The sequence below is a fragment of the Mus caroli genome, chromosome X (genome assembly GCF_900094665.2).
Source record: "Mus caroli chromosome X, CAROLI_EIJ_v1.1, whole genome shotgun sequence".
Lineage (NCBI taxonomy): Eukaryota > Metazoa > Chordata > Mammalia > Rodentia > Muridae > Mus > Mus caroli.
Genome location: NC_034589.1, coordinates 104,387,676 through 104,402,165, shown reverse-complemented (window position 1 = coordinate 104,402,165; position 14,490 = coordinate 104,387,676). Strand labels below are relative to the sequence as shown.

The 14,490-nt window shown below is 40.1% G+C and overlaps 1 protein-coding gene across 1 annotated transcript; it reads right to left on the bottom strand.

Annotated features, from left to right (window-relative positions):
* Positions 1 to 7,902: 7,902 nt before the first annotated feature.
* On the bottom strand, positions 7,903 to 9,271 carry Pou3f4 (POU class 3 homeobox 4). The gene has a single exon (XM_021153912.2). The coding sequence runs from the start codon at positions 9,200 to 9,202 to the stop codon at positions 8,117 to 8,119; it is 1,086 nt and encodes a 361-aa protein (XP_021009571.1). The 5' UTR covers positions 9,203 to 9,271; the 3' UTR covers positions 7,903 to 8,116.
* Positions 9,272 to 14,490: the final 5,219 nt, after the last annotated feature.

The following is a 14,490-nucleotide window of genomic DNA, read 5'->3' as shown; positions in this document are numbered from 1 at the left end:
AGCTTAAAGACAAATTTAACTAATATTTATTGTATGTGCATGAATGCTTTTTATTTGCTTTCTTCACTTATGTCACAGGAGTTTAATTTGTGGGATTAGATTGTGAGCTTTGATAATTTTTTGATACTTTGATACTCCCTCACAACAATGAATGAAACCCATAGCATAGAGTGCCCTTCAATTGTGCATAAGATGTCTGTTGATATTAATGAGCTGTTGCACAGATTGTGTGTGGTCATTTTCTGTGGCCCGAAGTGATCATTTTGGTGTGATTTGCATGTTGGCCATTGCAAAACATAGTATGGTCACCATGTCCTAAGTTCTTAAGGTTGCCTACAAAGGGAAATTATACTAGAAACTTAAAAGGGTACTACTGTTTTTATTTTAATTGTTTTACTGCATTCTCTAAGTAAACCTTAAATATGATAGTGAAAAAATAATTTTAAGTTTAGTATTTTAAAAAATACATAATTTTTCCAATGAATTTTTAATGCATTGATGAAAATAAAAGGAGTTTTCTAGCTCAGCAGAAGACTTCAATCTATGTCGTGCAGAAGCAGCATATTAATTGGTAAAACATATTCCAGGGCTTGATCAGTTGAACATCCACTTCAGGCAAAAGGCTGGAGTTCTCCGGGTGGGAAACAGGTTCTTTGTCTTGCAGACCTGCCCTTGGAAAGCTAGTGGGAACATCTGTAAACACTGCCTAGTCATCCATGGCTAGTGGTAAGGAGAGGACTCAGGGGACATAAAGGAGCTACTTTTAAAATACAAAACAAAACAAAAACTAGTTTCACTTTTTATGTAAAACTTGGAGGATTTTGGGATATTTCCCTTGAAATAGCAAGTGAAATATAGGGTATTAAAGTAAGCTTATTTATAATTTCAAGCATTTTCAACTAAATCAGAGACTCAGAATTTAAACTTTCAGATTACAACACTCAGCTTATTTTTTGTTTGTTTGTTTGTTTTTGTTTTTGTGATGGAAAGGTGGAGTTTGTAAAGAACTGCTTGCTGTTCATAGGTGAACAGAGCACTTTAAAACTTACCCTTTAACAATGACTACTGTGTCGTAGGGATTGTGTTCAGAGTCCCTACCAACATATCTCATGAACATGAATTTTCCCTTCACTTATTATGCCACCTTTGGTATACAATGTACCTTTGGTTCTGATAATTTCTATATGAATTCATATGCTTTTGGGCAATAGATTTATAACCAAAATTAATATTACATAACTATGGTTACTATCAACACCATGATAAGTAGACTAAAAGTGATAAAACATTAAGAAAATTAGTATTATTCTTTGCAACAGTTCCACCAAGCACAGTTCTTTATGTGGCTTGTAATTATATATCACTTGAAGCCTAATAAACTATTGTATCTGGTTATAATAACTCTAATTTCTAAGCTTTAAAATATTATGTAAATCATTAATCTTTGCTAGAGTCTAGTGTTATATGCATTAATCTTGAGGCAGTATAAGAGTGAAAACTTTTATCAAAATAAATTGTGTACAATGAATTTACTTTTAAAGTTTTGGGAGCATACTAATATGTATCCTTTTATTAATTATTTCATTTGTTTATATTTCAAATGTTGTCCCCCTTCCTTGTCCTCCCTCCATGAACCCAACACCACATCTCCCTCCCCTTCACATTTAAGAGGGTGCTCCCCAACCCACCCACCTACTCCTACCTCTCCCCTCTAGCATCCCCCTTCTCTGGGGTCATCAAGCCTTCATAGGACCAAGTGCCTACCTTCTCACTGAGGTCTTACAAATTTACATTAAAAAAAAAAAAAAACTTTTTCTATGGCTGGTGAAAGGTAGAAAGAGGAAGAACTACATAAATATGAGAATCAGCCATATTTAGTGGTTTTATAATGTAGGAAAATAGCTATTCTAAATGGGAAATAATATTAAAATGTTTTCTAATCAAGTTCTTTCCAGGAATGACTGAAATCATATTCATTGCTAACAATATAACAAAACAAGGTGGTAAATCAGTGTGTGTGTGTGTGTGTGTGTGTGTGTATGTGTGTGTGTGTGTGTGTGTGTGTGTTTTGGATTAAAGGGAGGATCAGTGAAACTTTTTTTTTTGATATTTTATAGACTTAGCAATGTTTTTATGAACTGAAGTCTTTTTCCCCACAGTTCAGTTACCTATACAGGAGTAATGGAGGCACACCTTGTGTATCTAGAAAGATGAAAACTCTTATCTAATGATTTTATCAGTGTCCTTATCTTTGAGGACAGCCTGTGTTTTGTTTATTGGTTTATAGAGGAGGGTTTGAATATAAGAGATGTTGATGTTTATGGTTTGGGGTATGTGTCTATAAACATGTTAAATTTTGTTTAGTTCACCTCAAAATAAGCTACTCAATTTCTTACTTTAGAACGTGAAAACATGTTCTAATAAGGCTTTATCTGTAGTTGAATAAATCAACTTTCTTGGTAAACAAGTAGTCTTGTAAATAGAAAACAATATTCAAACTAATGACTTATGTAGTGTGTGAATAGGTGTAAATTCTATACTTGTATCAATGAAAGAAATGATGGTGAACAAATGTCACCCCATTTCAATACACATGGGACTTAATTTTCTGGATTTTCTTTACAGAAGTAGTATTTTTGGTTCCTAGATGTGATTCTTCCTCATGTCTCATAGGTGGCAGAAGTTAACTGGATTTGGATTTGGGGGCTATGTTCTTTTAAATGTAAGTTTAAAACATAAATTTCAAAATCTTCTTCCATCCATGCTTCTTTCCCCATCAATGCTCTTTTGAAAAGGTGTCTTCATCTCATTTTATCTGTAAAAGCCTTAATTGATTTTCAACATATTGTGTATTCATTTCTGTTAATACTTTAAAACTTAACATCTGTAAGTGAGTAAGTTGGAGGGTTACTACATTAAAATACTGTCTGGAACATGTCTAAAGAATATTCTACTTTCATTTTACAGAATACATAAGTGTGAATGATATCAATGATTTCTACAGTGTTGCTTTTTCTTCTTTAGGGACTTTTGGGTTTTTGAAAGTCACACATGTTTGGATTCTAACCACCAAGTCATGGAATAATTTCCACAACTTGGAGGTTCCATATGTGTCTTTAAAAAGATCTGAGAAGTGGGAGAAATACACTTTTCTCTTTTTCAAACTACTTTCAACCTCTAGTTATTTTTTTACATTCTTGTTCTCCTCCTTGGTCTCATCTCTTCTTCATACAAAAGATATTTTAGGAGCAGAAACATATGTTTAACTTGTAGCACTAAGCACTACAAACAATTAAAGCAACAATGGCAGACTAGCAAAAGAGCAAGGAAAAATCTTGAATGTTAAATATTTTCAAGGAACACTGCTTGATTTTATTAAAGACAAATACTGCTCATGTACTAATTTAGGCAATAACTGTCTCAATCTGGTTCTTTTTAAAGATAACTAATTTCCATGGATAGTAGTTTTCCTCTTTTTGTTGATAGAGAAATAATTTATAAAATGTAGTACTTTTTCCCTTTTGTTATTTCTGCAGAAGTAGATAGAAAATCAGTCTCTGTATGTATGTGTAGATATGTTGAAGTTACTTAATCTTTATTTACACGTGTAACACCTGCACAGTCTAGTCTCACCGTAGTCCCCCTTAAAATTTCTAAATGTTTTAGTATTCTAACATGCTATCGGAGATGAAACTTTTTGCTTTTATAATGTTAGATATAATTAACTCTTACTGCTCCTTTATATCCATTAGTGAAGGCCTGAAGAAACCAAGACAAAAGTTCTTTCTGGAAAGGCCTTGGTGGAAATCTAGAAAAGCAACCACCTTAAGACAGGGAAAATCTTATGCAAAAGCATCAACCACATTGGAGAGATTGATAAGAAGGTTATCATAAAAGACCACTGTTATGGTTAGTGTTTAGAAGGAAAAAATTCAATAAGGGAATCCATACACACACACACACACACACACACACACACACACACACACATATATATATATATGTATATATATATATATATATATATTACTGGTAATTTCATATAACTACCTCTTAAAATATCTGCATATGACATAATATAGGAGTTCAATATACACTGAAAGTTAGTTATGTCCAGTTTTTAATAAGAAAATGAACTTTATATTTTATAAATTCTTTTATAAGATGTTGAATAAGAATCTATTAATCAAAATAGAACAAATAGGTTTATTAGTATAGGTTTTGTACTTGTAGATATAATTTTATAAAATCAATATTATGGAGCTGAAGAGATGACTCAGTGGTTAAAAGAGCTCCCACCTCTTCCAGAGAACTCCAGTTTGCCTCCTTGAACCCATGTTTGGTGACTCACAATTACCTTTAACTCCAGGGGATCGAACACCATCTTCCAGCCTTTATGAGCATGCACACACATGTGCCATACACATGAACACACACACACATGAACACATGATTTTTAAAACAATATTTTGTATAAAGGGGATATGTTCATGAATATACACACAACATGTGGCATGTTTCATAGAAAACAGTCACATTTGTGTGTTTTACTATACAGCTATAAATAATTGTGCAATCTGAAAAAGTCAAGACATATATCATAATCATTACCTATTAAAGTGATTAAACAATTATGATTTGTCTAAGAGAAATATCCATATCAGAGTATGAGTTGAAGGGGGTACTTACTGCTAGAAATTGTATTTTGTTTATTTCTTCAAATACACCAATCAAAAATAAAGTTTGAACAAAGCATGCTTGTCCTTAAAGTAGAATTGTCTCACAGTTGGCACATTACTCTTTAGCTGCCACTACAGGTAGCAGTCCCTTATTTTGTGGAAGGATTTATGAAATCAATAATACATTTAAAATCATATGTGGGAGTGGAAAGATGAGTATAATAAATCAAAATTCTCCCAGTTCTCTCATAATCCTTATTATTTTTACTTGTTTGTTTTCTTCTTACAAACCAGATAGATAGGGATTGAAAAACACCATTTGTTTGAGGTTTCTGGGCCCAGGGAGCACCTTAAGATGAACACTAACACTTATATTAAAAACATATCCAGGTCCCTTACAAGAAGGGCTTGTCAGGAGTGGGGAGAAAGAAGAGGGATAAAAGCATGTAAGAAATGTACAAGTCCAGGGAAGGTTTGGGTATAATTTCAGGATGGGGGTCTGACTAGAAAACACTGGTTGACAAAGACATTATGCTCTCGGAGAACACTAAGGAAATAGTCTTGGACCTGGCTTGCCAGTGTTCTTCCCAGCAAGTCTTCCCACCCTTGAGGAGTACATTTTGCTCTAGCACATGGATATGAGTGCACAAATAGGTATTATGTGTGAGAGTATATTTCTGAACCAAAGGGCAAACTTCAGAGGAATAGTAACCAGAATCAATACAAAAACGAACGGTTTCTAACCCGAAGCAAAGCAGATGCCTTGCTCACCCGAGATGCGCTTCTTTAAATGCTTCACTTCACACACAGCACATGAAAGCCAGGAGAAGAAAACATGACTTTTTTTTTTTTTGGAAAAATGTTTTATTTAAACCTTTTAAATCTTTTACAACAATAAAATATTGCGTCAATATAAACCCCTTGACTAAAACTGCTCACATCAAACGTTACAGCGAATTGTTTTCTTTTTGACACCCAACTCATCTTTGAAACAATTTTCATTTAAACACAATGCAGAATTTATTGAAAATAAATAATCGTTGGGAACTGCAATAGGCAATTTGAATAAAATAGTTGAAAAAGCAACTCTTAATGAAAATAGCGTTTATTATACATCAGTTACTAAATGAATAAACTAAATGATCTTTTTAAATTAATAACTTCAAAAACGTTTAATATACAAAACTGTACAATTATAAAGTCGGCAGAAATATTTGGGTTAACTCAGGTTTGAACCATAGCATTTAACTGCAAAGAAAAAACAAAAACAAATAACCCACCCCCCTTCGAACATTTGGGAAACATGAATTGAACAGGAAAATAAAATCACAGAACTAAAGCCTAAAACTGAGAATGTAGAGGCTTGACCAAGGGGAAAAAATAGCAAAAGAAAGGGTCTGGAATTTGAATTAATATATGCTCTTTGACCTGCGGCTAGGGGAGACACAATGTGGTCAACCTGGCAGCCCATACTAGCGCATCTTACACAAGGGGCACAAGGTTTTCTGGTCCTTAGGTAGTTTGAAGCTTTGTCTACCACAGCTGCGCGCCGGCAAGCTGAATCCTGAGATCAGCCTGGCGAGATCCCCTTCAGGTCAGGCAAGCTGTGGCTGGCTGGGCATGGACGCTTCACTGGGCCAGCACACAGTGCTTGCTGGGGATGAGGTGCACCTGTGAACCTGTCCTGTGGACATGAGAGAAAGCTAGCCATAAAGCCACAGCAACCGCTTCGTTTTGGGATCTCTACATAGTCTAAGGAGATTTTTTTTTTTTAGTTTTTTTTTTTCTTTTTTGTATACAGTAATACGGTACACACAGCTATCTACACACATACGTTTGCACGCGCACACCACACACTCACAGGAATACATACACACAGATTTTTAAAAGGAAAAAAAAGCATAAACTTTGCCGCCCAGGCGCTCACTAGCTCGCTCGATCTGCGCCTTGGGCTTCCACCAGCTGTGCTTGTCAAAGACACTGAGAAGGGCTCCCTAAGAGCTCACTCAGACCTTGGTATGTACAAGAGGAGGAGGTGGTGTGCGGCTGGACCAGAATCTTCGTGACTTTTGCCAATTATTTTATTGTCTCTCCGCACGAAGCTGAAGATGCCTATCCCCTCACCACCCTACCGAGAGTGTTTCTCACCCTGAGAGCGAGCGGCGAACTGGAGGTGAACTGAACTGGGAGGCGCTGGCCCAATAGGGCGCCAGAGTCTTTGGGTAGTGGTCTCCTTTGAAAGCCACCATTTGTGAAGGCCAAGTCTTTCATCTAGGAGAGTGTACATAGGGTAGCGCAGGTTGTCAACCCGACTAAGCTATCGGCCTGTGGGAAACTTCACGCACAGGCATTCACGACCTTGGTGAATTCAGAATCCTTCTGGTCGCTCACACCCCATTCTTCGCGCCACAGCTGAATTCTTCTGGGGCACCGGGATCTGTGCCGTGGAAGCCTTCCAGGGCTCCACAGTTCCGTGAAAGTCGGGGGAGGGGGCAAAAAAGCAGCGAAATAGCCTTCAGGCTACTTTGCAAACCCATTCAGTTTGCTTGTTCTGCCCATATAGGCACTCAGTCCCGGGGGGTGGGGGGAATAGAAACATCAACAACTTTCTCCACCATATCCTCTCCTCAAGTGTGGGAGTGCAGGAGGTGAGCATTTTTCTCTCTCCTCCTTCCAGCCTCCCCTCCCTTTTTAAGCAATTAAAAACCCATCAGCTCAATGAAGAAATAATAATAATAGCAATAATAATGTGGAGTGGTCGATTAGATACAAATTATCTCACAAATATTGTGTACAGCTTGTAGTAAAACACTGCAGACAATTAGAAACGCTATAGAAGTTTTAAAAAAATGCAAAACTAGTCTATTGTAAAACAGATTTCACCTGAAATACAGCTGCTATAACCAAGGCGCTGAAAGGTTATTCATAGGCACACATCTGTCTTCCCACCCTCCCCCGCCCCCCACCCGTTACCCAGCTCCTTGCCCTTCTTAGAGAGGAGCAACCAAACAAATTTTACTCAGAGTAAACAATATATATTGATCAGCAGAAAAAGGTTGGAGGGAAATTGTCCTGGCAGCAGGGAATACAGGGTCCCCACCTGGACTTCTTAATATAACTGTGTTTCAGAGTTGAGAAGCCCGAATGTGTGTGTGTGTGTGTGCGCGCGCACCCGCGTGTGTGTCTGTGTGTGTGTGTGTGTGCGCGCGCGCGCGCGTGTTTGCCTGCGCGCGTGTGTGTGTGTGTGTGTGTGTTTGTGTGTGTGTTTCTTTTCTTAACATAAGTCATAAGAAGTTAGAAACCCCTGTGAAAGAAAAGAAGAGCTAGCAAGCTAGAGAGATAGCAACAATAAAGGATGTAATGCTGAAAGGAAGGTAAAGAGAGAATTGTATCAGCACTGCTCCCAGTGCAGCGGGCCACCTCCTTGCTTCCTCCAGTCAGAGATCATGGCAGGACGCGTCTGTTTTCACCGTGTGCGAATAAACCTCGTGTGGCTGCTGATCCCCTGGCGGAGTCATTCTTTTTTCTTTTTGTCTTCTATTACAGAACCAGACACGCACCACTTCTTTCTCCAACTGGAGACTGTCTGCCAGCGAGGAGATCTCCTGCGCTGCAGGCTTGGGACACTTGAGGAAATGCGTTTCCAGTACGCCCTTGACACTCACCTCGATGGAGGTTCGCTTCTTGCGTTTGCGGCCCTGAGCAGCGATCTTGTCAATGCTGGTCGGGCTTCCTGTGGATGAATCAGCCTCCTCCAGCCACTTATTTAGTAGCGGTTTCAGCTTGCACATGTTCTTGAAGCTCAGTTGCAAGGCCTCGAACCTGCAGATGGTAGTCTGCGAGAACACGTTGCCATACAGTGTGCCCAGTGCCAGCCCCACGTCGGCTTGCGTGAAGCCCAACTTGATTCTTCTTTGTTTGAATTGTTTGGCGAACTGTTCCAACTCATCAGAGGTTGGAGTCTCTTCATCGGAGTGGTCCTGGCAGTGGTGCGAGCCCAGCTCACCATGGTCTGGAGGCTCCCGGAGCACTGGATGCAGGCTCTGTGTGGAGGCAGCAGCTGGTGGTGGAGTGAGTCCCCCGTGCTCCAGCATACCGCTCACGGTGAAGCCTGGCTGCGAGTACACATTGAGGGGTTGGCCGCTGGACGTGATGGACGAGTTTGGAGCCGGGCTCGCTCCCCAGGCGTTCGGATGGTTAGTGTGGGGCGAGTGGTGGGCTACGTGCGGCGAGCGGTGATGGATGATTGCGCCCAGTTGCAGATCTTCACGTCCCGGCTTCACGTCCTGCTGGTCCAGGGGGCTGGTGGCCAATGTGGAGGACCACGGGCCCCCGTCGCTAAGACTGGTCACCCAGTGATGCCCGAGGGGATGCCCATTGCTGGGAACTCCCTGCAAGTAGTCACTTTGGAGAAGTTTCTGAGGATTGCGGAAAGGACTTCCCTGCTGCATGCCCGCGGAGTCCGCATGGACGAGGGAGCTGGAACTGAGAATGCTGTAGGGATTCGAGGCAGCTGTGGCCATGGTCGATGAGGATCCTCTACTAGTTATAATGTGGCAAAGGGAGCAGCTTCAGCCTTTGACATCTATGGTGCGGGGGAACCAAAGCCGCTAGCGCGGGTTACCGGCACCCGCCGAGGCCAATCGCAGTGCGACTTGGCCTGGCCAGGCATAAACACAGCCAATGGTGGTGCGGGAGGCCGAGCTCGCTTTCCAAATTAGGCTGGCGAAGCTCGGGAGTTTCAGTGAGACCCAAGCAGGAAGTGAATCAATCTTTAGGCTCCATTGGCTGCCTAGCTCAGAGTGGCAGCGGCTCTTTTAGTTAACCCTTTCCCCCCTCCCGGAGACTACAAGGCTGTTAGTGGCAGAAAATAAATAGAAGGTAGATATTTGTATGGAGGGGCAGCGAGGAGGCTAACTTCGGTTTCAGGTCGCTTTTTAGCTTATTTAAATTAAAACAAATAAAGAAAACAAATTAAAATATCATTTTGATCTCAATGCATGAAAGAATTCCGGTTTAGTTAGCTTGGGTTAATGTGTGGTCAGGGAAAATAAAAGGCATCTGCAAACTTTGAGTAAAGAGAGATGTCTTAGGTCAGAACCCAAAATAAAATTTCCGTGATCCAATAAAAGCTATTCCAGTATATGTTGCTCACTTATATTTCATTCATAAGAAACTAAAGAGCTCTAGGAAAACGATACCCCCCTTTTTTTTTTTCTTAAAATTTAGATTCAGTGTATGACGGTTTTGGAATGTAAATCTTAAAGTGATCTTCGGAAGACTCAGTCAGTTTGAAGTTTGCTGGTTAATTGGAAACCTGGCTTTATCTTGGCTCCCCTGCCAGTTTCCATCAGAGGTCTCTCCACTATGCCAGAGGAGCTGCTTGCTGAAGCCCGCAGTCATCTTTCACGCTCACCCGACACACTGAAAACCCACTCCCCCACTCCCAGTAGGCAGAAGGGAAAGCATTCATAACACCATGCCTGCCTAATGCTGCCCCTTGACAACTCTTTGAAACGTTTGTATCCTGCTTCCTTGGCAGTGCAAAGGAAATATTGAGAAGCATGCTTCCTCTACTAATTTCTGAAAATTTAGAGAATCAGAGAGGAGAAATGAGGAGAGAGGGAAGAGAAGAGCAGGGAGAAGAAGGGGGTGGGGGTGGGGGGAAACTGGAAGAAACCTGGTGAGAGAGACCTTGGTGGCTAGACATCTTTTTCAACTCCTCCATCCCTCCACAACTGCCACAAAGCTTGAGTTAGCTTTCAGCCTTAGGGACCCAACTGTTTTTCAAATTTTGGTTAAAAGAAAGGCTTTTATGAGTCAGAGTAGACTAACTCCACTACTTCCACAGCCCCATGTAAAGGTGTTGCTTGGAAGCAGAGTTAGGAGAAATGCAAAGATTTTAGAATTACACTAGCAGCTGGGAAAAAGCAAAACACACTACCCCACACCAAATTTGAAGTTCTAAAAATGCCCTTTTGTTTTGTAATTTTGGAGGCAACCTAGCTGTGTAATTATATTTGCTCTTACAGAAGACGGCATCAGAGTTCCCTTATTGGTTTGAAATTCCATTAAATATATTGCAAAGAGCTCCTAGGTTAAGCTTGATTTAAATTTGCATACATTTTCATATATTTAGCTGAAATAAAAGAAGGCTTGCAGCTACCAGAAAGTCATTAAGGCATTAGTTTCTCTAAGAAGACAGATCTGAAGAAAATGCAAGAAAATGAGAAAAAAAAATAAGAGCAAGGTGAGCTTATTCTGCCATTCCTTTATATAGCTAAGGAGCATCTATTTCCTATGAAATTGGTGATTATTTTTATGACAGCATAAAGTAATAGGAGCGGAGATTGGTAAATGTAAATGGCGTTTGTTAGGTGAGAAAACCTGGCATCTGTTTGAAATCTTTCTTTTGCTCTTAAAGATAAACACTTAGTAATTACTGGCAGAGAGGATCTTTCACCATCCTCCTTGCTCCCTCATTGAAATTGTAGGTTCATTTGCTGATGCCCTATTGTAAGGGCTTATCTGCTTTTAACCTAGAAATCGATTCATTCCCTGTGCCTCTCCCTCTCTCCCTCCCTCCCTTCCTTCCTCCCTCTCTCCCTCCCTTCCACCCTCTTGTCCTTCCCTCCCTCCCTCTAACACTCTGGTGCGCAGGCACTCTCTCTCCATCTCTGTGTGTGTGTTTCTACCTCTCTTCTCTTTTCTGTGGAGGAATGAGGTAGGCTGTTTCTTACTGCTGAATGTATGCATAATCTTTATACAAGAATGCAATCCAATTTGTGCCTGAGCTTATGCTTCTGAAGAAATAAGAACTCATTAAAATCAAACAAAAAGAAGTTTTCGGTGCTCGATTATGCTGCCTGTTTGGTGATCTGTTTGTTAGTATTTGTTGGGTCAGCTGAAAGGTCAGAGGAAATGTGTTGAAGAAATGTATGTGCAAAACTCTGATCATTATTATTGCTATGTTCTTGGTATGTTCCCCACCCCCACCCAGCAGCTGCTTTTGGGTGAAAGAATTGCTTATCTCAGACTGGCTGTTAGGGAGTTAAAGATAATAATCTGATAAATAATTTTGGTTAAAAGGGGGTCCTTTTCTAGTTTGGACTTGCAGGAGTTTTTTGGATTCCACCTTCTTCTTAGTCATGGCCTTGCTTTGATAACTGGGTTTTGCTAGTAAAGCAAAAGTAGCTCAGACCATTAGTTCCAAGTCTGGAGGTAGGGGGAGGGTAGCAAAGAGGGGACATCTATACCCAGAAACAGATTTCTCACAGCCCTATGTTTTACTTTTTTAATTTAACATAGATGTATATTAGGAACAGTAATCATCTTTCTTTTTTTTCTTCTTTTCCCTCTCTTATCCTCTTGCATCTTCCCCCCTTTCCTCTCCTCTCCCCTCTTCCTACTTCTCTCATTTAAAATTGTTTTTTTTAATGAATATAGTTTATGCCTATTGCATTAAGTGAAATCACTCCCTGTGACAACTGTAAAAAAATCTTCGCTTGAATGTGAGGTATTTTGCTTTCTGAAGAAAATATCTACATGTAGTCAAATCTTGCTGTTCTAACTAATCTACTAGAGAGGTTTCCTTCGCCCTCTCCTGTCAGTCTAACTTCCCAAGTGTAACAGATGCTGCTCTCAAGAGCTCCTTTCTGTGGCTTCTCTTTATTCAGCCTTGCATATTTCTCCCCATGATCTGGGTTTCCATAGAGAGAGGAATAAAAGGGGGGACCATGGTCACAAATCCCCTGCCCCATGCAAAATAAAAGAGCCTCATTCAATAGACGACCCTGTCTGGACATGGGAGAAAAATAAGTCCAATCGAAGCTACTGTTGCAAAGAGCTGGTAACTTATTTTTCATAGACTGTAATTTGCCTTAAACTCCAAGTCACCCCTACCAAGCTTGCTCTCTCTGGAGTCTGGGCTAAAGACATATCTTGATATGCTCCTCATCGTGAAGTTCACTCTAGGTCCTCAGTCTGATTTCCCCATCATTTCGTCTAGAGCTGATGGTTTGAATAATATGACAATAGCTATCAAACCTACAGGGCTGGGGGAAGCTAAAAGTCACTCTAGATAAGAACTGGGCTTTAAAGTAGAGGAACTGTAATAGTAGTGAATCCACTAGCTTTCTCCAGCAAGACTGAAGAAGTTTCAATTCCTGGATCATGCAAGCACTGGGCAACATCTTCATTCCCTGTTGAGTTGTTTCACACTCCAGTTTCCCACCCCACATTTTTCATACCCCTTCATTCTTCTCAATGAGGGCAATGCAATTCTTTTGGAAAAGAAAGTCAGACTGGCTTGATTTACTTATACTTTTGTTTATTTTTAGCTTGGGAGTTTCTGATAGTTTTCCCTCCTCACAAAATTGAATGATGTAAGTTTCTGAATGTCGCGGCAGAAGCTCAAGCCCTCTGTTTCCAAGCAAGGAAGGATTCACAAAAGAAATTAAGCAGATTAATGTAATTCAGGCTCCTGTAGAAGCATGCTAGCATGGCTGCAGCTGAGCAGCCTGCATCCAGACTGATTCTGAAAGCACCCCAGCCATAGTGATCATGACTCCTGCAGATTTAATATTTGAGTGTAGATTATTAAGGTTCTCATTATGTGTACAAATTGGTGAAGGGAGGAGAAAGGCTGTTGGGAGCTGAAGCTGGCAGAGGGTGGGGGTGGGGGTTGGGAAAGGCATCTAAAAGGCCAGATTTCATTGTGTGTAATATAGCATGAAGCTGCAGACAGTAGGACGTGGCACGTGGGCATGACCTCTAGACTGAAAACTTCACCTTCACCACAAGTTCACTTTGGAAGCAGGACAAGTTAGGTCGGGTTTGCTAGGGACAAGTGCATCTTTTCTTTTTGAAAGCCAGGAGAACATAAAGAAGGGAACACAATTGAACAGCTTCTGAAAGCAGCAGAGAAAGAGGCATTTTCTCCCAGTATCTGTACATTGAGCTCATAAGACATTTTGGATTGGAGGCACAGCTACCCTTCAGAACAGCATGCTCCTCACCGTCGCTCATCTTATATGTCCCATTCTTTTCTTTCTTTCCTTTTTTTCTGTCTTGTCTTTTTCTTCTTTCTTCCCTTTCCATCTTTCTTTTTATCTTTATATTCTTTCTTTAAAAATATAGGAAGGTAAAATAAGAATCTCACAATATTCTGGATGATAATTTAAAATATAATAATTTAGACAGCATTGGTTAATACCAAAGACTCAAATGCAATGAAGTTCATTTTAAAGGTTTTTATTGTCTTTCCTTGTATGTGAAGAATCTTCAGATATAAAGGAGGAGGGAAACGAATGTATACAGTAGAAATTGCAATAGAAACAGGTTAATGTACAAAACTATAATATTGCAATTTTATTATGAATACCACAATCTGTGAGAACTAGTTATTTGGTAGAAAAATTTAATGTTGATTGGGAAAATGCTCTGGAATTGTGTGGCTGAGGCATAGGCAGGATGGTTAGAATACTAGAAAGGACAATAGAGGCCTTGACTGCTTAGGGAAAGGATGCTTGTTTCCACAGCTACATTACCCCAGATCTTGACCCAGTCTCAGTTTCTCCCCTGGGGTCACCTCTTTCCTTGGTTTTGCTATTGTCAGTACATGAATCCTGAACTTATGGGCTCTTGGGGAATGAACTCTAAGGAGACAAGATTCTGTAGTACTCAGCATGGCTATCACCCTCCCATCAGGATTTGAGGTGTCTAAGAATAGTTGCAGGGGGTTGGTTGTCAGATACTTGTTTTGCACTGCTGACTGAGTAGAACCAGTTGACAGTTCTACAAAATACAGATC

What these genes read in the sequence shown, in the direction of transcription:
- Pou3f4 (XM_021153912.2), bottom strand. Translation starts at nt 9,202, where the DNA reads ATGGCCACAGCTGCCTCGAATCCCTACAGCATTCTCAGTTCCAGCTCC.